Here is a 23377-nt window from a genome sequence, read left to right on the forward strand (position 1 = left end):
ATATATATATATATATATATATATATATATATATATATATATATATATATATATATATATATATATGAAATGACAACCCTCTTCTCCTGGCAAGCGCGCGAGGTGGGGCTAGGAAATGACAACAAAGGCCATATTCGTTCATACTCAGTCTCTAGCTGTCATGTTCAGCAAATATAGAAAACCTACTAATGTATCCCCATATATCCATTATTACTCATCTCAACATGACTGAGTTAAATTATCATCATTTCAATCTGTTCCTTAGGGCATTACCTATTTGCAGTCCAGAGTTTATTGATGAAGAGTTTGAGAAGATATGTTACATTGGATCTAAGTTAAAGCACCCTAGATTTTTCATTGATAAGTCCCTTAAGTTAGCAAAGAATGATTTCATAGAGTTGAGCTCAAACCTCCCATTGACACCAAGAATCTTTTAGTTCTCCCTTTTGATAAGAATTTTACTTCATTTCCCATGTTTTTTAAATCCTTTAATGTATATGTTGCCTTCAGCAACAATAATACTATAAAGAATATCTTAATCAGTAACTCACTAGAAAATTCTCCTGGGTGCATCTATACAGTGCCATGGAGAAATTGTGATAAGTTTTATGTTGGGAAGACTGGTAAGGATCTTTCTGTTAGACTTAAGCAACATAGATATATTATAAGAACAGGACAAGAATCATATGCCTTGTTTAATCACATTAAAAACTGTGATCATTGTATTGACTGGAGTAATGCCATTTCAGTTATTAACTCTAACTCCAGTACCACGAGAAATATCACTGAATCTTCTATTTTCAAATACACAAAGAATTATAGTCTTGATATTAGTGATGGTCTATGCAAATTAGATAACTTTATTGTTGATGAAATTTGTAAATAATTCACCTTCTTGTCCACATACGTTTATGATACGCTTGTTGTCTGCCTTGGACAATTGCATGTTTACTAAATGACGTCCTAGCTACGTCTCTTCGTTGTATATCAACTGACTTATATTTCTCTCTTGTGTCTCCCCTGATGATGTGATTATTACACGAAAGAGCACTTGGGAATTTATCGTGTTTCATTTTCCCCGTGGACTCGTAGGAAGATAGCGCCAGGAAATTTGCAAATAATGGCCCATACACACACATTTAAGCACATATACATACGGAAAAAAAAATGAATGAAAATAATAAAAAAAAACATAAGCAAACAAATACATATATATATACATGTACGCATTGATACTTACTTGCCTTCATCTATTTCTGTCACTACCTCACCCCTTGCATTTACCTCTCTAACTACCACATTCATAAACAAATTAAACAGCCATGAAGAGATCACGTACCCTAGCCGCAAACCGACCTTCCCTGGAAACCACTCACTCTCCTCTCTTCCTACCCGTTCACATGCCTTACGTCGTCGGTGAAAACTTTTTACTGCTTCTATCAGCTTAACTCCCACACGACATACTCTTAAGACCTTCCACAAAGCATCTCCATCAACCTATCATATGCCTTCTCCAGATCCATAAATGCTACATACAGATCCACCTGTCTTTCTAAGCATTTCTCACACACATTCTTCAAAGCACACACCTGATCCACACATCCTCTACTACTTCTGAAACCACATTTGATCGCTCTCTTCCGCTTTAGTGACGTAGCCCCAGGAATAGATGAACAAAGGCCGCATCCGCTAAAATCCATTCTTTCTGTTATGTGTGATGTACCGAAACTACAGCTCCCTATCCAAAACCAGGCCCTACAGACCCCTGCATGATATACCCAGAACGCTTCACATGCTCTTGTTCAATCCGTCGAGAGCAGGTCGACCCGCGTATACCATATTGTTCCAATTTTCTTCATCCCCTGCGCGGCTTTCACTCTCGTGCATGCATAGGCCTCGATCGCTTAAGAAATCTTTCACTCAACATTTCCATCTCCAAGTTGGTCTCCCCTTTTTCCTTGTTCACTATTTCTGATACATAAATTCTCTTTGTCAAGTTTTCCTCACTCATTCTAACCATATCTGCCTGTAGTGGAAGTGTTGGTGCCTGTGGTGGAAGTGCTGGTGTCTGTGGTGGAAGTGTTGGTGCCTCGTGGTGGAAGTGTTGGTTTCTGTGGTGGAAGTGATGGTGTCTGTGGTGGCAGTGATGGTGCCTGTGGTGGAAGTGCTGGTGTCTTTGGTGGAAGTGATGGTGTCTGTGGTGACAGTGTTGGTGTCTGTGGTGGAAGTGTTGGTGCCTCGTGGCGGAAGTGTTGGTGTCTGTGGTGGAAGTGTTGGTGTCTATGGTGAAAGTGTTGGTGCCTGTGGTGGAAGTGTTGGTGTCTGTGGTGGAAGTGATGGTGTCTGTGGTGGAAGTGTTAGTGCCTGTGGTGGAAGTGTTGGTGTCTGTGGTGTAAGTATTGGTGTCTGTGGCGGAAGTGATGGTGTCTGTGGTGGAAGTGTTGGTGTCTGTGATGTAAGTCTTGGTGTCCGTGGTGGAAGTGTTGGTGTCTGTGGTGGAAGTGATGGTGTCTGTGGTGGAAGTGTTGGTGTCTGAGGTGGAAGTGTTGGTGTCTGTGGTGGAAGTGATGGTGTCTGTGGTGGAAGTGTTGGTGTCTGTGGTGGAAATATTGGTGCCTGTGGTGGAAGTATTGGCGCCTGTTGTGGAGGTGTTGGTGTCTGTGGTGGAAGTGTTGGTGTCTTTGGTGGAAGTGTTGGTGCCTGTGGTGGAAGTATTGGAGTCTGTGGTGGAAGTGTTGGTGTCTGTGGTGGAAGTGTTGGTGTCTGTGGTGGAAGTGTTGGTGCCTCGTGGTGGAAGTGTTGGTTTCTGTGGTGGAAGTGATGGTGTCTGTGGTGGAAGTGTTGGTGCCTGTGGTGGAAGTATTGGTGTCTGTGGTGGAAGTGTTCGTGTCTGTGGTGGAAGTGTTGGTGTCTGTGGTGGAAGTGTTGGTGCCTCGTGGTGGAAGTGTTGCTGCCTGTGGTGGCAGTGTTGGTGCCTGTGGTGGAAATGTTGGTGTCTGTGGTGGAAATGTTGGTGTCTGTGGTGGCAGTGTTTGTACCTGTGGTGGCAGTGTTGGAGCCTGTGGTGGAAGTGTTGGTGTCTGTGGTGGAAGTGATGGTGTCTGTGGTGGCAGAGTTGGTGTCTGTGGTGGAAGTGTTGGTGCCTGTGGAGGAAGTGTTGGTGTCTGTGGTGGAAGTGTTGGTGTCTGTGGTGAAAGTGTTGGTGCCTGTGGTGGAAGTGTTGGTGTCTGTGGTGGAAGTGATGGTGTCTGTGGTGGAAGTGTTAGTGCCTGTGGTGGAAGTGTTGGTGTCTGTGGTGTAAGTATTGGTGTCTGTGGCGGAAGTGATGGTGCCTGTGGTGGAAGTATTGGTGTCTGTGATGGAGGTGTTGGTGTCTGTGGTGGAAGTGATGGTGTCTGTGGTGGAAGTGTTGGTGTCTGTGGTGGAAGTGTTGGTGTCTGTGGTGGAAGTGTTGGTGTCTGTGGTGGAAGTGTTGGTGTCTGTGGTGGAAGTGTTGGTGCCTCGTGGTGGAAGTGTTAGTTTCTGTGGTGGAAGTGATGGTGTCTGTGGTGGAAGTGTTGGTGCCTGTGGTGGAAGTATTGGTGTCTGTGGTGGAAGTGTTCGTGTCTGTGGTGGAAGTGTTGGTGTCTGTGGTGGAAGTGTTGGTGCCTCGTGGTGGAAGTGTTGCTGCCTGTGGTGGCAGTGTTGGTGCCTGTGGTGGAAATGTTGGTGTCTGTGGTGGAAATGTTGGTGTCTGTGGTGGCAGTGTTTGTACCTGTGGTGGCAGTGTTGGAGCCTGTGGTGGAAGTGTTGGTGTCTGTGGTGGAAGTGATGGTGTCTGTGGTGGCAGAGTTGGTGTCTGTGGTGGAAGTGTTGGTGCCTGTGGAGGAAGTGTTGGTGTCTGTGGTGGAAGTGTTGGTGTCTGTAGTGAAAGTGTTGGTGCCTGTGGTGGAAGTGTTGGTGTCTGTGGTGGAAGTGATGGTGTCTGTGGTGGAAGTGTTAGTGCCTGTGGTGGAAGTGTTGGTGTCTGTGGTGTAAGTATTGGTGTCTGTGGCGGAAGTGATGGTGCCTGTGGTGGAAGTATTGGTGTCTGTGATGGAGGTGTTGGTGTCTGTGGTGGAAGTGATGGTGTCTGTGGTGGAAGTGTTGGTGTCTGTGGTGGAAGTGTTGGTGTCTGTGGTGGAAGTGTTGGTGTCTGTGGTGGAAGTGTTGGTGCCTGTAGTGGAAGTGTTGGTTTCTGTGGTGGAAGTGATGGTGTCTGTGGTGGAAGTGATGATGTCTGTGGTGGAAGTGCTGGTGTCTGTGGTGGAAGTGTTGGTGCCTGTGGTGGAAGTGTTGGTGTCTGAGGTGGAAGTGTTGGCGTCTGTGGTGGAAGTGATGGTGTCTGTGGTGGAAGTGTTGGTGTCTGTGGTGGAAGTATTGGTGCCTGTGGTGGAAGTGTTGGTGCCTGTTGTGGAGGTGTTGGTGTCTGTGGTGGAAGTGTTGGTGTCTTTGGTGGAAGTGTTGGTGCCTGTGGTAGAAGTATTGGTGTCTGTGGTGGAAGTGTTGGTGTCTGTGGTGCAAGTGTTGGTGTCTGTGGTGGAAGTGTTGGTGCCTCGTGGTGGAAGTGTTGGTTTCTGTGGTGGAAGTGATGGTGTCTGTGGTGGCAGTGTTGGTGCCTGTGGTGGAAGTATTGGTGTCTGTGGTGGAAGTGTTCGTGTCTGTGGTGGATGTGTTGGTGTCTGTGGTGGAAGTGTTGGTGCCTCGTGGTGGAAGTGTTGCTGCCTGTTGTGGCAGTGTTGGTGCCTGTGGTGGAAATGTTGGTATCTGTGGTGGCAGTGTTAGTGCCTCGTGGTGGAATCGTTGGTATCTGTGGTGGACGTGATGGTGTCTGTGGTGGCAGTGTTGGTGCCTGTGGTGGCAGTGTTGGTGCCTGTGGTGGAAGTGTTGGTGTCTGTGGTGGAAGTGATGGTGTCTGTGGTGGCAGTGTTGGTGTCTGTGATGGAAGTGTTGGTGCCTGTGGTGGAAGTGTTGGTGTCTGTGGTGGAAGTGTTTGTGTCTGTGGTGAAAGTGTTGGTGCCTGTGGTGGAAGGTTGGTCTGTGGTGAGTGTGTCCTGTGGTGGAAGTGTTAGTGCCTGTGGTGGAAGTGTTGGTGTCTGTGGTGTAAGTATTGGTGTCTGTGGCGGAAGTGATGGTGTCTGTGGTGGAAGTGTTGGTGTCTGTGATGGAAGTGTTGGTGTCTGTGGTGGAAGTGATGGTGTCTGTTGTGGAAGTGTTGGTGTCTGTGGTGGAAGTGTTGGTGCCTGTGGTGGAAGTGTTGGTTTCTGTGGTGGAAGTGTTGGTTTCTGTGGTGGCAGTGATGGTGTCTGTGGTGGAAGTGTTGGTGTCTGTGGTGGAAGTGTTGGTGCCTGTGGTGGAAGTGTTGGTGTCTGTGGTGGAAGTATTGGTGCCTGTGGTGGAAGTATTGGTGTCTGTGGCGGAAGTGATGGTGTCTGTGGTGGAAGTGTTGGTGCCTGTGGTGGAAGTGTTGGTGTCTGTGGTGGAAGTGTTGGTGCCTGTGGTGGAAGTGTTGGTGTTTGTGGTGGAAGTATTGGTGCCTGTGGTGGAAGTATTGGTGTCTGTGGCGGAAGTGATGGTGTCTTTGGTGGAAGTATTGGTGTCTGTGGTGGAAGTGTTGGTGTCTGTGGTGGAAGTGTTGGTGTCTGTGGTGGAAGTATTGGTGTCTGTGGTGGAAGTGTTGGTGTCTGTGGTGGAAGTGTTGGTGTCTGTGGTGGAAGTGTTGGTGCCTGTGGTGGAAGTGTTGGTGCCTGTGGTTAAAGTGTTGGTGCATGTGGTGGAAGTGTTGGTGCCTGAGGTGAGAGTGTTGGTGTCTGTGGTGGAAGTGTTGGTGCCTGTGGTGGCAGTGTTGGTGCCTGTGGTGGAAGTGCTGGTGTCTGTGGTGGAAGTGTTGGTGCCTCGTGGTGGAATTGTTGGTACCTGTGGTGGACGTGATGGTGTCTGTGGTGGCAGTGTTGGTGCCTGTGGTGGCAGTGTTGGTGCCTGTGGTGGAAGTGCTGGTGTCTGTGGTGGAAGTGTTGGTGCCTCGTGGTGGAAGTGTTGGTTTCTGTGGTGGAAGTGATGGTGTCTGTGGTGGCAGTGTTGGTGCCTGTGGTGGAAGTGCTGGTGTCTTTGGTGGAAGTGATGGTGTCTGTAGTGGCAGTGTTGGTGTCTGTGATGGAAGTGTTGGTGCCTCGTGGTGGAAGTGTTGGTGTCTGTGGTGGAAGTGTTGGTGTCTATGGTGAAAGTGTTGGTGCCTGTGGTGGAAGTGTTGGTGTCTGTGGTGGAAGTGATGGTGTCTGTGGTGGAAGTGTTAGTGCCTGTGGTGGAAGTGTTGGTGTCTGTGGTGTAAGTATTGGTGTCTGTGGCGGAAGTGATGGTGTCTGTGGTGGAAGTGTTGGTGTCTGTGATGTAAGTCTTGGTGTCCGTGGTGGAAGTGTTGGTGTCTGTGGTGGAAGTGATGGTGTCTGTGGTGGAAGTGTTGGTGTCTGAGGTGGAAGTGTTGGTGTCTGTGGTGGAAGTGATGGTGTCTGTGGTGGAAGTGTTGGTGTCTGTGGTGGAAATATTGGTGCCTGTGGTGGAAGTATTGGCGCCTGTTGTGGAGGTGTTGGTGTCTGTGGTGGAAGTGTTGGTGTCTTTGGTGGAAGTGTTGGTGCCTGTGGTGGAAGTATTGGAGTCTGTGGTGGAAGTGTTGGTGTCTGTGGTGGAAGTGTTGGTGTCTGTGGTGGAAGTGTTGGTGCCTCGTGGTGGAAGTGTTGGTTTCTGTGGTGGAAGTGATGGTGTCTGTGGTGGAAGTGTTGGTGCCTGTGGTGGAAGTATTGGTGTCTGTGGTGGAAGTGTTCGTGTCTGTGGTGGAAGTGTTGGTGTCTGTGGTGGAAGTGTTGGTGCCTCGTGGTGGAAGTGTTGCTGCCTGTGGTGGCAGTGTTGGTGCCTGTGGTGGAAATGTTGGTGTCTGTGGTGGAAATGTTGGTGTCTGTGGTGGCAGTGTTTGTACCTGTGGTGGCAGTGTTGGAGCCTGTGGTGGAAGTGTTGGTGTCTGTGGTGGAAGTGATGGTGTCTGTGGTGGCAGAGTTGGTGTCTGTGGTGGAAGTGTTGGTGCCTGTGGAGGAAGTGTTGGTGTCTGTGGTGGAAGTGTTGGTGTCTGTGGTGAAAGTGTTGGTGCCTGTGGTGGAAGTGTTGGTGTCTGTGGTGGAAGTGATGGTGTCTGTGGTGGAAGTGTTAGTGCCTGTGGTGGAAGTGTTGGTGTCTGTGGTGTAAGTATTGGTGTCTGTGGCGGAAGTGATGGTGCCTGTGGTGGAAGTATTGGTGTCTGTGATGGAGGTGTTGGTGTCTGTGGTGGAAGTGATGGTGTCTGTGGTGGAAGTGTTGGTGTCTGTGGTGGAAGTGTTGGTGTCTGTGGTGGAAGTGTTGGTGTCTGTGGTGGAAGTGTTGGTGTCTGTGGTGGAAGTGTTGGTGCCTCGTGGTGGAAGTGTTAGTTTCTGTGGTGGAAGTGATGGTGTCTGTGGTGGAAGTGTTGGTGCCTGTGGTGGAAGTATTGGTGTCTGTGGTGGAAGTGTTCGTGTCTGTGGTGGAAGTGTTGGTGTCTGTGGTGGAAGTGTTGGTGCCTCGTGGTGGAAGTGTTGCTGCCTGTGGTGGCAGTGTTGGTGCCTGTGGTGGAAATGTTGGTGTCTGTGGTGGAAATGTTGGTGTCTGTGGTGGCAGTGTTGGTACCTGTGGTGGCAGTGTTGGTGCCTGTGGTGGAAGTGTTGGTGTCTGTGGTGGAAGTGATGGTGTCTGTGGTGGCAGAGTTGGTGTCTGTGGTGGAAGTGTTGGTGCCTGTGGTGGAAGTGTTGGTGTCTGTGGTGGAAGTGTTGGTGTCTGTGGTGAAAGTGTTGGTGCCTGTGGTGGAAGTGTTGGTGTCTGTGGTGGAAGTGATGGTGTCTGTGGTGGAAGTGTTAGTGCCTGTGGTGGAAGTGTTGGTGTCTGTGGTGTAAGTATTGGTGTCTGTGGCGGAAGTGATGGTGTCTGTGGTGGAAGTGTTGGTGTCCGTGATGGAAGTGTTGGTGTCTGTGGTGGAAGTGATGGTGTCTGTGGTGGAAGTGTTGGTGTCTGTGGTGGAAGTGTTGGTGTCTGTGGTGGAAGTGTTGGTGTCTGTGGTGGAAGTGTTGGTGCCTGTGGTCGAAGTGTTGGTTTCTGTGGTGGAAGTGATGGTGTCTGTGGTGGAAGTGATGGTGTCTGTGGTGGAAGTGTTGGTGTCTGTGGTGGAAGTGTTGGTGCCTGTGGTGGAAGTGTTGGTGTCTGAGGTGGAAGTGTTGGTTTCTGTGGTGGAAGTGATGGTGTCTGTGGTGGAAGTATTGGTGCCTGTGGTGGAAGTGTTGGTGCCTGTTGTGGAGGTGTTGGTGTCTGTGGTGGAAGTGTTGGTGTCTTTGGTGGAAGTGTTGGTGCCTGTGGTAGAAGTATTGGTGTCTGTGGTGGAAGTGTTGGTGTCTGTGGTGGAAGTGTTGGTGTCTGTGGTGGAAGTGTTGGTGCCTCGTGGTGGAAGTGTTGGTTTCTGTGGTGGAAGTGATGGTGTCTGTGGTGGCAGTGTTGGTGCCTGTGGTGGAAGTATTGGTGTCTGTGGTGGAAGTGTTGGTGCCTGTGGTGGAAGTGTTGGTGTCTGTGGTGGAAGTGTTGGTGTCTGTGGTGAAAGTGTTGGTGCCTGTGGTGGAAGTGTTGGTGTCTGTGGTGGAAGTGTTGGTGTCTGTGGTGGAAGTGTTAGTGCCTGTGGTGGAAGTGTTGGTGCCTGTGGTGGAAGTGATGGTGTCTGTGGTGGAAGTGTTAGTGCCTGGGGTGGAAGTGTTGGTGTCTATGGTGGAAGTGTTGGTGCCTGTGGTGGAAGTGTTGGTGTCTGTGGTGGAAGTGTTGGTGTTTGTGGTGGAAGTATTGGTGCCTGTGGTGGAAGTGTTGGTGCCTGTGGTTGAAGTGTTGGTGTCTGAGGTGAGAGTGTTGGTGTCTGTGGTGGAAGTGTTCGAGCCTGTGGTGAAAGTGTTGGTGCCTGTGGTGGAAGTGTTGGTGTCTGTGGTTGAAGTGTTGGTGTCTGTGGTGGAAGTGTTCGAGCCTGTGGTGGGTGTGTTAGTGCTGGTCATCCCACTTCTGTAGCCAAGAGGGATCAAGCGTCTCTCGTCTGGCTATGTGCTCTGGCAGCTCTTACTCTGTCTTTGATACCGTAAAACTGACCAACGAAGACATGAAATTCAGTTAGTCTTGGAGAATAGAAACAATAGTGTGCAAGTTATTGGTAATAAGAGAAAAGTTTGTTTTTTGTTGTATCATTAATATATGAAGCGTGAAATAATGGCTGGAAAGGAAACATAAGGTGTTTTTTGTGCTATGTGCATGTAATGTATAATCCTGTTTTAGAATGATAACAAGTATCATACTCTGGCAGAGGTACACCATCCCTGCCAGCAACGAGTGTTGCTCGCACATCCACTCATCATCCCAACGAATCATTAGATCATTATATTTGCTAGCGGGATTTTCGGTTGATACACATATGTCGTTTAGGGAGAATATATTATATTGAATTGATTTAAGATGCAAAGAAGGCATCATTTCTCTGATACTGAGCAATCAAGGGATTAAATGAAGGTGGGAGGTAACGATAAGTCATGCGATGCGGAGACGTGTTCTCGAACAGGTCATGTGATGGCCAGTCTAGTGAAAGGGAAATTCCTGAGAGTCATTAGTCGATGATGTCTCAAGTATTTGGAACAATCAGATTACAAATGATATTGTCATTCTTTTCGAAAATGAGAAATTTGTTCTTATCAGTTACTGAAATACGAAATTATGGAGCACAGCATTTTACTGATGTGGATTCATTCCATATATATATATATATATATATATATATATATATATATATATATATATATATATATATATATATATATATATATATATATATATATATATATATATATATATTCTATTTATTTATCTATTTTGCTTTGTCGCTGTCTCCCGCGTTAGCGAGGTAGCGCAAGGGAACAGACGAAAGAATGGCCCAACCCGCCCTCATACACATGTATATACATACACGTCCACACACGCAAATATACATACCTATACATCTCAATGTACACATATATATACACACACAGACATATACATATATACACATGTACACAATTCATACTGTCTGCCTTTATTTGTTCCCATTGCCACCTCGCCACACATGGAATATCAACCCCCTCCCCCTCATGTGTGCGAGGTAGCGCTAGGAAAAGACACCAAAGGCCCCATTCGTTCACACTCAGTCTCTAGCTGTCATGTAATAATGCACCGAAACCATATATATATATATATATATATATATATATATATATATATATATATATATATATATATATATATATATATATATATATATATATGTATATATTTTTATTATTATTTTATTATACTTTGTCGCTGTCTCCCGCGTTTGCGAGGTAGCGCAAGGAAACAGACGAAAGAAATGGCCCAACCCCCCCCCATACACATGTATATACATACGTCCACACACGCAAATATACATACCTACACAGCTTTCCATGGTTTACCCCAGACGCTTCACATTCCTTGATTCAATCCACTGACAGCACGTCAACCCCGGTATACCACATCGCTCCAATTCACTCTATTCCTTGCCCTCCTTTCACCCTCCTGCATGTTCAGGCCCCGATCACACAAAATCCCCTTCACTCCATCTTTCCACCTCCAATTTGGTCTCCCTCTTCTCCTCGTTCCCTCCACCTCCGACACATATATCCTCTTGGTCAATCTTTCCTCACTCATTCTCTCCATGTGCCCAAACCACTTCAAAACACCCTCTTCTGCTCTCTCAACCACGCTCTTTTTATTTCCACACATCTCTCTTACCCTTACGTTACTCACTCGATCAAACCACCTCACACCACACATTGTCCTCAAACATCTCATTTCCAGCACATCCATCCTCCTGTGCACAACTCTATCCATAGCCCACGCCTCGCAACCATACAACATTGTTGGAACCACTATTCCTTCAAACATACCCATTTTTGCTTTCCGAGATAATGTTCTCGACTTCCACACATTCTTCAAGGCCCCCAGAAATTTCGCCCCCTCCCCCACCCTATGATCCACTTCCGCTTCCATGGTTCCATCCGCTGCCAGATCCACTCCCAGATATCTAAAACACTTCACTTCCTCCAGTTTTTCTCCATTCAAACTCACCTCCCAATTGACTTGACCCTCAACCCTACTGTACCTAATAACCTTGCTCTTATTCACATTTACTCTTAACTTTCTTCTTCCACACACTTTACCAAACTCAGTCACCAGCTTCTGCAGTTTCTCACATGAATCAGCCACCAGCGCTGTATCATCAGCGAACAACAACTGACTCACTTCCCAAGCTCTCTCATCCCCAACAGACTTCATACTTGCCCCTCTTTCCAAAACTCTTGCATTCACCTCCCTAACAACCCCATCCATAAACAAATTAAACAACCATGGAGACATCACACACCCCTGCCGCAAACCTACATTCACTGAGAACCAATCACTTTACTCTCTTCCTACCCGTACACATGCCTTACATCCTCGATAAAAACTTTTCACTGCTTCCTTTTTTTTGCTTTGTCGCTGTCTCCCGCGTTTGCGAGGTAGCGCAAGGAAACAGACGAAAGAAATGGCCCAACCCACCCCTACACACATGCACACACATACGTCCACACACGCAAATATACATACCTACACAGCTTTCCATGGTTTACCCCAGACGCTTCACATGCCTTGATTCAATCCACTGACAGCACGTCAACCCCGGTATTCCACATCGCTCCAATTCACTCTATTCCTTGCCCTCCTTTCACCCTTCTGCATGTTCAGGCCCCGATCACACAAAATCCCCTTCACTCCATCTTTCCACCTCCAATTTGGTCTCCCTCTTCTCCTCGTTCCCTCCACCTCCGACACATATATCCTCTTGGTCAATCTTTCCTCACTCATTCTCTCCATGTGACCAAACCATTTCAAAACACCCTCTTCTGCTCTCTCAACCACGCTCTTTTAATTTCCACACATCTCTCTTACCCTTACGTTACTTACTCGATCAAACCACCTCACACCACACATTGTCCTCAAACATCTCATTTCCAGCACATCCATCCTCCTGCGCACAACTCTATCCATAGTCCACGCCTCGCAACCATACAACATTGTTGGAACCACTATTCCTTCAAACATACCCATTTTTGCTTTCCGAGATAATGTTCTCGACTTCCACACATTCTTCAAGGCTCCCAGAATTTTCGCCCCCTCCCCCACCCTATGATCCACTTCCGCTTCCATGGTTCCATCCGCTGCCAGATCCACTCCCAGATATCTAAAACACTTCACTTCCTCCAGTTTTTCTCCATTCAAACTCACCTCCCAATTGACTTGACCCTCAACCCTACTGTACCTAATAACCTTGCTCTTATTCACATTTACTCTTAACTTTCTTCTTTCACACACTTTACCAAACTCAGTCACCAGCTTCTGCAGTTTCTCACATGAATCAGCCACCAGCGCTGTATCATCAGCGAACAACAACTGACTCACTTCCCAAGCTCTCTCATCCCCAACAGACTTCATCCTTGCCCCTCTTTCCAAAACTCTTGCATTCACCTCCCTAACAACCCCATCCATAAACAAATTAAACAACCATGGAGACATCACACACCTCTGCCGCAAACCTACATTCACTGAGAACCAATCACTTTCCTCTCTTCCTACACGTACACATGCCTTACATCCTCGATAAAAACTTTTCACTGCTTCTAACAACTTGCCTCCCACACCATATATTCTTAATACCTTCCACAGAGCATCTCTATCAACTCTATCATATGCCTTCTCCAGATCCATAAATGCTACATACAAATGCATTTGCTTTTCTAAGTATTTCTCACATTTATATATACATATATATATATATATATATATATATATATATATATATATATATATATATATATATATATATATATATATATATATATATATATATGGGATAGGGGAGAAAGAATGCTTCCCACGTATTCCCTGCTTGTCGTAGAAGGCGACTAAAAGGGAGGGGAGCGGGGGGCTGGAAATCCTCCCCCTCTCATTTTTTTTTTTTTCCCAAAAGAAGGAACAGAGAAAGGGACCAGGTGAGGATATTCCCTCAAAGGCCCAGTCCTCTGTTCTTAATGCTACCTCGCTAATGCGGGAAATGGCGAATAGTATGAAAAAAAAAATATATATATACACGAACAAAGTGCATAGGAACGCGCACCTTCATAGAACATACAAACCTCCAACAACCAGGATCAAACCCGGAACCCCTGTGCAACAGGCGGGAGTGCTACCGCTAAGCTATGGGCCTGGCTAATAGGAAATAACTATTCGAATCCTAAGTACTCGAATACCCTTCGTCTCACCGGTTATTTCCCAACAGACGCACATAGCCAACAGATAGCATTTTATCGAACCTAACTGTACAACGCGGAGGTATATGAATACGAACAAAGTGCATAGGAACGCGTTCAGTTCAATGGAGATTATTATGCTCAAAAATTTGGTATGGCAATGGGTAACCCTCTTACACCTGTACTAAGTAATCTTTACATGGAATTTTTTGAAACAAAATTACTGAAGGATATCTTACCTACTAATGCAAATTGGTTCAGGTATGTAGATGATGTTCTTTGTGTTTGGCCAACAAATGAAAATTTACAAATATTTCTCCCCTTACTTAACAATTTAGTACCTTCCATCAAATTTACTGTAGAAAATGAAAATAATAGTATGTTAACATTTTTAGATTGCATGATCCATGGGCAAGGAAACAAGTTTAAGATTAGCATATACAGGAAACCTACCAATGTATGCTCATATAGCCATTATTACTCATCTCAACATGACAGAGTTAGATTAACATCATTTCAAACTATGTTCCTTTGGGCATTACGTATTTGCAGTCCAGAGTTTATTGATGATGAGTTTGAGAAGATATATTCTGTTGGATCTAAGTTAAAGTACCGTAGATCTTTAATTGATAATCCCTTAAGTTAGGAAAGAAATTATTTTATAGAGTTGAACCCAAACCTCCCATTGACACCAAGAATATATTAGTTCTCCCTTTTAATAATAGTTTTACTTAACTTCCCATGTTGCTTAAATCCTGTAATGAAAATGTTGCCTTCAGCAACAATAATACTATAAAGAATATCTTAATCAGGAATTCACCAGAAAATTCTCTTGGATGCATCTATAAAGTGCCATGTAGAAATTGTGATAAATTTTATGTTGGTCAGACTGGTAAGGATCTTTCTGTTAGACTTAAGCAACATAAATATAGTATAAGAACAGGACAAGAATCAAATGCCTTGTTCAACACGTTGAAAACTATGATCATTGCATTGGCTAGAGTAATACCATTTAGTTATTAACTCTAGCTCTATTACCACGAAAAATATCATTGAATTTTCTATTATTAGATACACAAAGAATTATCATCTTGATATTAATGATGGTCTATACAAATTAGATAACTTCATTGTTGATAAAATTTGTAAAATGATAAGTTTATGAACGCTCGTTGTCTGTCTTGGACAATCGCACGTTTACCAAATGGCGTCCTAGCTTCGTCTCTTTGATGTATATCAACTGACTGTTATATTCTCTCTTGTGTCTTCCCTGATGATGTGATTGTTACACGAAAGTGCGCTTGGGAACTTGTCGTGTTTCATTTTCCCCCTGAACTCATTGGAATATCTTGATTACGTGCAAAATTGTGATCCTTTCCAACATACATATACATATATATATATATATATATATATATATATATATATATATATATATATATATATATATATATATATATATATGTGTATATATATATATATATATATATATATATATATATATATATATATATATATATATATATATATATATATATATATATATATATATATATATATATATATATATATATATATATATATATGTATATATATATATATATATATATATATATATATATATATATATATATATATATATATATATATATATATATATATATATATATATATACATATATATATATATGTGTATATATATATATATATATATATATATATATATATATATATATATATATATATATATATATATATATATATATATATATTTCTATTGATTAGAAAGGGTAGTGAGTGGTGGGATGAAGAAGGAAGATTATTAGTGAAAGGGAAGAGAGAGGCATTTGGACGATTTTTGCAGGGAAAAAATGCAATTGAGTGGGAGATGTATAGAAGAAAGAGACAGGAGGTCAAGAGAAAGGTGCAAGAGGTGAAAAAGAGGGCAAATGAGAGTTGGGTGAGAGAGTATCATTAAATTTTAGGGAAAATAAAAAGATGTTCTGGAAGGAGGTAAATAAAGTGCGTAAGACAAGGGAGCAAATGGGAACTTCAGTGAAGGGCGCAAATAGGGAGGTGATAACAAGTAGTGGTGATGTGAGAAGGAGATGGAGTGAGTATTTTGAAGGTTTGTTGAATGTGTTTGATGATAGAGTGGCAGAAATAGGGTGTTTTGGTCGAGTTGGTGTGCAAAGTGAGAGGGTTAGGGAAAATGATTTGGTAAACAGAGAAGAGGTAGTAAAAGCTTTCCGGAAGATGAAAGCCGGCAAGGCAGCAGGTTTGGATGGTTTTGCAGTGGAATTTATTAAAAAAGGGGGTGACTTTATTATTGACTGGTTGGTAAGGTTATTCAATGTATGTATGACTCATGGTGATGTGCCTGAGGTTGGCGGAATGCGTGCATAGTGCCATTGTACAAAGGCAAAGGTGATAAGAGTGAGTGCTCAAATTACAGAGGTATAAGTTTGTTGAGTATTCCTGGTAAATTATATGGGAGGGTATTGATTGAGAGGGTGAAGGCATGTACAGAGCATCAGATTGGGGAAGAGCAGTGTCGGTTTCAGAAGTGGTAGAGGATGTGTGGATCAGGTGTTTGCTTTGAAGAATGTATGTGAGAAATAGTTAGAAAAGCAAATGGATTTGTATGTAGCATTTATGGATCTGGAGAAGGCATATGATAGAGTTGATAGAGATGCTCTGTGGAAGGTATTAAGAATATATGGTGTGGGAGGCAAGTTGTTAGAAGCAGTGAAAAGTTTTTATCGAGGATGTAAGGCATTTGTACCTGTAGGAAGAGAGGAACGTGATTGGTTCTCAGTGAATGTAGGTTTGCGGCAGGGGTGTGTGATGTCTCCATGGTTGTTTAATTTGTTTATGGATGGGGTTGTTAGGGAGGTAAATGCAAGAGTTTTGGAAAGAGGGGCAAGTATGAAGTCTGTTGGGGATGAGAGAGCTTGGGAAGTGAGTCAGTTGTTGTTCGTTGATGATATAGCGCTGGTGGCTGATTCATGTGAGAAACTGCAGAAGCTGGTGACTGAGTTTGGAAAAGTGTGTGGAAGAAGAAAGTTAAGAGTAAATGTGAATAAGAGCAAGGTTATTAGGTACAGTAGGGTTGAGGGTCAAGTCAATTGGGAGGTGAGTTTGAATGGAGAAAAACTGAAGGAAGTGAAGTGTTTTAGATATCTGGGAGTGGATCTGGCAGCGGATGGAACCATGGAAGCGGAAGTGGATCATCGGGTGGGGGAGGGGGCGAAAATTCTGGGAGCCTTGAAGAATGTGTGGAAGTCGAGAACATTATCTCGGAAAGCAAAAATGGGTATGTTTGAAGGAATAGTGGTTCCAACAATGTTGTATGGTTGCGAGGCGTGGGCTATGGATAGAGTTGTGCGCAGGAGGATGGATGTGCTGGAAATGAGATGTTTGAGGACAATATGTGGTGTGAGGTGGTTTGATCGAGTAAGTAACGTAAGGGTAAGAGAGATGTTTGGAAATAAAAAGAGCGTGGTTGAGAGAGCAGAAGAGGGTGTTTTGAAATGGTTTGGGCACATGGAGAGAATGAGTGAGGAAAGATTGACCCAGAGAATATATGTGTCGGAGGTGGAGGGAACGAGGAGAAGAGGGAGACCAAATTGGAGGTGGAGAGATGGAGTGAAAAAGATTTTGTGTGATCGGGGCCTGAACATGCAGGAGGGTGAAAGGAGGGCAAGGAATAGAGTGAATTGGAGCGATGTGGTATACCGGGGTTGACGTGCTGTCAGTGGATTGAATCAAGGCATGTGAAGCGTCTGGGGTAAACCATGGAAAGCTGTGTAGGTATGTATATTTGCGTGTGTGGACGTATGTATATACATGTGTATGGGGGGGGGGGGCATTTCTTTCGTCTGTTTCCTTGCGCAACCTCGCAAACGCGGGAGACAGCGACAAAAAAAAAAAAAAAAAAAAATATATATATATATATATATATATATATATATATATATATATATATATATATATATATATACATATATATATATATATATATATATATATATATATATATATATATATATATATATATATATATACGCCTACACAAGCACAAGCACATATACAAACATATACAATCAACTCATACGTACATATTTATACTTCCTTGCCTGCTTGCCTTCATCCACATCTGGCGCCACCCCGCTCCACGGGAAACAGAATCGTTACTCTGCTTCAGCGAGGAAGCGACAGAGAAGATAAAAATGGCCACATTTGTTCACATGCTCTCTCTCTCTCTCTCTCTCTCTCTCTCTCTCTCTCTCTCTCTCTCTCTCTCTCTCTCTTTATATATATATATATATATATATATATATATATATATATATATATATATATATATATATATATATATATATATATATATATATTGTTACGCTTGAATAGGAAAACATGTTTCTTCAAATAGTGTTTTACCGGTGGTAATTGTTAACAATACAATCAGACAAGTAAATGTTACCTTTGATCATTTGGATGTTATACGTCTATTCACAACTCTTGATACTCGTCTCTAGTCACGGTTCACACATGTGTTTCGGTTGGATAACAATCTGAAGTACTACGAGGTACCAAATGGAACTATAAGTTAACATTATGATTAACACAAGACACGAACACGTGTAAAATATGGTAAATATGTTTAAGTATGCCTAACGATATTGTTATCAAGGCTAGGTGAATAAACTCTTTACTTGTCCTATTTAAGGTTTGAAGCCTTATGTCGTGACTTCTTCATTTGATCTCAAGGGTGAATATGTCCCTTGTGTGGCAGTGTTGTTCATTTCCTCTGAGATGTGTCCGATGGTTAGAGAACTCACTCACTTTGGTCTTGTGTGATTAGTCGTACTCGGAAATATCCAAACTGACTCATTCTTCATTAAGAAAAAGTTGTACCATGTCTGAAGGACCATTTGTGTGAGGTGGTAGACCAATCCAGAATCTAAGATGTTGCCCCCTTGATGATGGACCTTCCTACATCATCTACTTCTACAGAGGGTAGTGGCGGTGATGGTGATGGACCTCATCTGCATATACGACCCTCTGTTACTGAGTGTGTAACTACCCATATGAGCTGTTCAACTCTTGACTTCCTAAATCCCTTCAATTATCAAGAATGTTATTGATAGCCAGCAGTGAATGTGTAGACATGGCAGGGAAACTGGCAAGTGGGTGACCTGCTTCTAAAGGTTCGATCAATAAATCAAGTCATGAATCTCTGAAAACTGGAAGGGTTCCATTGATACGATGTCGTTGTCATATGGGGAAAGAGAGAGAGAGAGAGAGAGAGAGAGAGAGAGAGAGAGAGAGAGAGAGAGAGAGAGAGAGAGAGAGAGAGAGAGAGAGAGAGAGAGAGAGAGAGAGAGAGAGAGAGAGAGAGAGATCTGTACTGGCATCATCAACATCATCGAAGACGACATTGTTAAGAAACTTTTTGCCGTGGATGTCGTTAGCGCTGGATTAATTACTAAATACGGAAACGGCGAGAGACTTAGAGCTTCGTAATGACCTTGACCTTTGGAAGGTGTAAGTTGCCAGACGTTAATGCGGTTAGCTGTACAACATGCCCGTCAGACCGAGCTATTTCGTTACTTCGAGAATCAATATTTTGCACAATTTGACACTGGTCTTGTACGCATCTAGCTCGTTATGGGATATGTTCCAGCGGGGACCAAGCTGGCCCGTTGAGTCACGTACTGAGCCAGCCAAGCTCAAATCGAGTATGCTTCTGGTGTATGTTTGAAAAGGATAATGACCGTACAGTCAAGATAATGAACATCATTTCATACGCTCAGGTAAAGAAAGTGATTAAGTAGACTCACAGTACTCCAAAATCTAATTACTCTTTTCGCTTCAGCATTGAAGTCAAGGGTCGTTTGTGTATTATTACCAGAAAGCGGAGTGAACCACTGAACTATGTCTTGCGACATTTGACGAATCCTCTGCCAACCCTAATGAAACTAACCTGAACAAATAGAATAAAAACACTTTTCCTCAGCCTACAGCCTCCTGGCGAAACAGAACTGTTAGAGGATGAGATTAAGCTAATAAAAGTAACAGAAGAAACTGTAACGCGCGAGTACTCGTGTGACTTCAGCATGGAAGACCATCTTCACATGATCTTCCTCAGGAACTCAATGTAGTCTATGGACATGAATGATTGCACCACTTCCATGGGTCAGTCATGTTTCCCTGGGAGCTCACACTCCCCAGAATAAACAACATGGTAGCTAACTGTTCTTCGAAGCAAGGATAGCGTCACCAGACGGCAAAACATAACAGTACACAAGAAACTTGCTAGGAAAGAGAAAGGGAATAATTTTTGTAGTATGAGTATTGCATGAACTGTGTAAACTGGGTAGGGAAATTGTGACTACTGAGAGAATGCAAAGATTTATAAAGTTGTATGATTGAAACGGAAGTTCAAGAGATGGGGCATACGAGTGTTGAACTCCTTTCCTGCGCAGTAAGAATAAGCAATTACAGACATGATGTAAAAATACAATTGCATCTTTCGTACTAGTCTGTCCAACACATCACACTTTATGATAACACTTAAGGAGACTTGCGCTGCCACCTCACAGTGACCATCAATATAGTTCACTCATGAACAGGCACGACAGAAATACTTATCCATGCTAATTCTTCAATCGTATTGGTGGAATTCAACTTACCAGAGAAACACATAGTGACCACCGCTGGTAAATATTCTGATTTACAACTTAGAAATGTGAGAAAAATTATGATTTACATTCGCCAGAGGTAAGAATAATTCCAATTGGGAACCGGTAAATATAAGAATAATTCCAGATTCAACGATGAAGATAAAACAAATTAGAATGACAATTGCAATATAAAACGATTAAAACAATTTGTCATCTTCGTTAAGCCTTGTAAATATATCTTTCTAGACTCTGGCGGATACTTATCAATAGCAATGAAAAACTGTGAGAAACAGTCGAAGAAATGTAACAGCTTGTCTGGCGATTATACAGAGGTGTGCTACTGCTGGACCGGTGTAGGACTGCCGCTCTACCCACTAACATGACATCGCTCGTCAGCACTAACATATGTCACCAATAACTCAGTCCAATATCCCTCTCTTCTTAGTCACTAGAGGTACTGTTCAACCTTCGATTGTCACCACGTTCTCCATACATCTTAAACAACATGATACAATCTCTCTCCTTGAGACCCAAATCGCCAGTGGAATCTAAGGTTAACGATTATATTGCGCTTTGTAACACCACAACAAGCAATGAGCAAAGGTACTCACTACTCCAGGACCAGGACCAGTTCTCTCTCGGTGCTAAAGACGTCTTGCAACTGGATGGTCCGCTGGGCGGGTCTCAGCATGGCACACACCGCCACTTCGTGCAGGATGTCCGCCGTGCAGTCTGCGCCAAGACGCCATCTCGACGAGAACTTCGCGGCGTATTCTTCCCCTGTGATTCTGTGGCGGCAGTGGTACACTATGGCGAACTGTCCCCTGTGGGAGAGTAGTACATGTTAGCACAGTGTACTTTTTCCTGTGGGAGGGTAGTAAATGTTAGCAATGTCCCCTATGAGAAACTAATACATGTTAGGACAGTGCATTATCCCCTGTGGGAGAAAAGTAAGCGTTAGTAAAGAGAACTGTGTCCTGTGGGAGAATAGTACATGCTGCTACATGCACTGGTTCCTGTGGGAGAATAGTACATGCTGCTACATGCACTGGTTCCTGTGGGAGAATAGTACATGCTGCTACATGCACTGGTTCCTGTGGGAGAATAGTACATGCTGCTACATGCACTGGTTCCTGTGGGTGAGTGGGAAATGTTAATATTGTTCCCTATCGGGAGAGTATGTACTAGGCAGAAGGCCGGATGATTCTCATGGCAGACAACTTCATACAGGTAAGTATATTTACCGTCCCTGATAAGAAGTACTTAAGGATACATCAGACAATACACGCCAAGTCAGACGATTCTCGGAACCTCACTGCTTCGCCATAAACGTCTTGCGGGGCTTCATTGCCCACCAAATGCAGTATACATTTAAACTTCTCTCCGATGAAGCTCCCGCTGTACACTCAGTGGTTATAGATTTGATAGTCATGAACATCTGCGGCCAGGCTTTCCCAATACTTGTAACGTCACAAAACATTTCATGGTTTACCCCATATCCATTTGTTTTTCTAAGCATTTCTCACATACATTCTTCAAAGCAAACACCTGATCCACACATTCTCTATCATTTCTGAAACAACACTGCTCTTCCCCAATCTGATGTTCTGTACATGCCTTCACACTCTCAATCAACACCCTCCCATATAATTCCCCAGGAATACTCAACAAACTTATACCTCTGTAATTTGAACACTCACATTTATCCCCTTTGCCTTTGTACAATGGCACTATGCATGCATTCCGCCAATCCTCAGGCACTTCACCATGAGCCATACATACATTGAATATCCTCACCATCCGGTCAACAACACAGTCACTCTCTTTTTTAATACATTCTACTGCAATACCATCGAAACCCGCCGCCTTGCCGGCTTCATCTTCCGCAAAGCTTTCACTACCTCTTCCCTGTTCACAAAATCATCCTTCTGACCCTCTCACTTTGCACACCACCTCGACCAAAACGCCCTATTTCTGCCACTCTATCATCTAACACATTCAACAAACCTTCAAAAAGTTACTCCATCTCCTCACATCACCACGACTTGTTATGAACTCCCAGTCAACCAACTTCATCGATGTTCCCATTTGTTCTCTTGTCTTACGCATCCATAAAGTGCCGTGTAGAAATTGTGATAAGTTTTATGTTAAGCAGACTCGTAAGGATCTTTCTGTTAGACTTAAGCAACATAAATATTGTATAAGAACGGGACAAGAATCAAATGCCTTGTTTAATCACGTTAAAAACTATGATCATTGTATTGACAGGAGTAATGCCATCTCGGTTATTAACTCTAACTCCAGTGCCACGAAAAATATAATTGAATCTTTTATTATTAAATGCACAAAGAATTATAATCTCACTATTAGTGATGTTCTATACAAATTGGATAACTTTACTGTTGATAAAAATTGTAAACTATTCATCTTCTCCTCATAATAACTTTAAGATACACTCGTTGTCTGTCTTGGACAATCGCATGTTTACCAAATGGCGTCCTAGATACGTCTCTTCGTTGTATATCAACTGACTGTTGTATTTCTCTCCAGTGTCTCCCCTGATGATGTGATTATTACACGAGAGTGCACATGGGAACTTATCGTGTTTCATTTTCCCCGTGGACTCATAGAAATATACTTGATAAAGCGCAAATTTATATATATATATATATATATATATATATATATATATATATATATATATATATATATATATATATATATATTTCTTTCTTTTTTTTCAAACTATTTGCCATTTCCCGCATTAGCGAGGTAGCGTTAAGAACAGAGGACTGGGCCTTTGAGGGAATACCCTCACCTGGCCCAATTCTCTGTTCCTTCTTTTGGAAAATTAAAAAAAAACGAGAGGGGAGGATTTCCAGCCCCCCGCTCCCTCCCCTTTTAGTCGCCTTCTACGACACGCAGGGAATACGTGGGAAGTATTCTTTCTCCCCTATCCCCAGGGAATATATATATATATATATATATATATATATATATATATATATATATCCCTGGGGCTAGGGGATTAAGAATACTTTCCACGTGTTCCCTGCGTATCGTAGAAGGCGACTAAAAGGGGAGGGAGCGGGGGGCTGGAAATCCTCCCCTCTCGTTTTTTTTTTTTTTTTAATTTTCCAAAAGAAGGAACAGAGAAGGGGGCCAGGTGAGGATATTCCCTCAAAGGTCCAGTCCTCTGTTCTTAACGCTACCTTGCTAACGCGGGAAATGGCGAATAGTATGAATAAATAATAT

The 23377-nt window shown here is 43.3% G+C and overlaps 1 protein-coding gene across 1 annotated transcript in view; it reads right to left on the minus strand.

Annotated features, from left to right (window-relative positions):
- The window catches only part of LOC139752020 (uncharacterized), a 786065-nt gene that overhangs the window by 119335 nt on the left and 643353 nt on the right, over positions 1–23377 (minus strand). The window contains exon 3 of the mRNA XM_071667797.1: positions 20734–20946. Within this exon, the coding sequence (XP_071523898.1) occupies positions 20734–20813 (80 nt within the window). The 5' untranslated portion in view covers positions 20814–20946. The remainder of the gene's footprint in view (positions 1–20733; positions 20947–23377) is intronic.

The sequence above is a fragment of the Panulirus ornatus genome, chromosome 12 (genome assembly GCF_036320965.1).
Source record: "Panulirus ornatus isolate Po-2019 chromosome 12, ASM3632096v1, whole genome shotgun sequence".
NCBI classification, from domain to species: domain Eukaryota; kingdom Metazoa; phylum Arthropoda; class Malacostraca; order Decapoda; family Palinuridae; genus Panulirus; species Panulirus ornatus.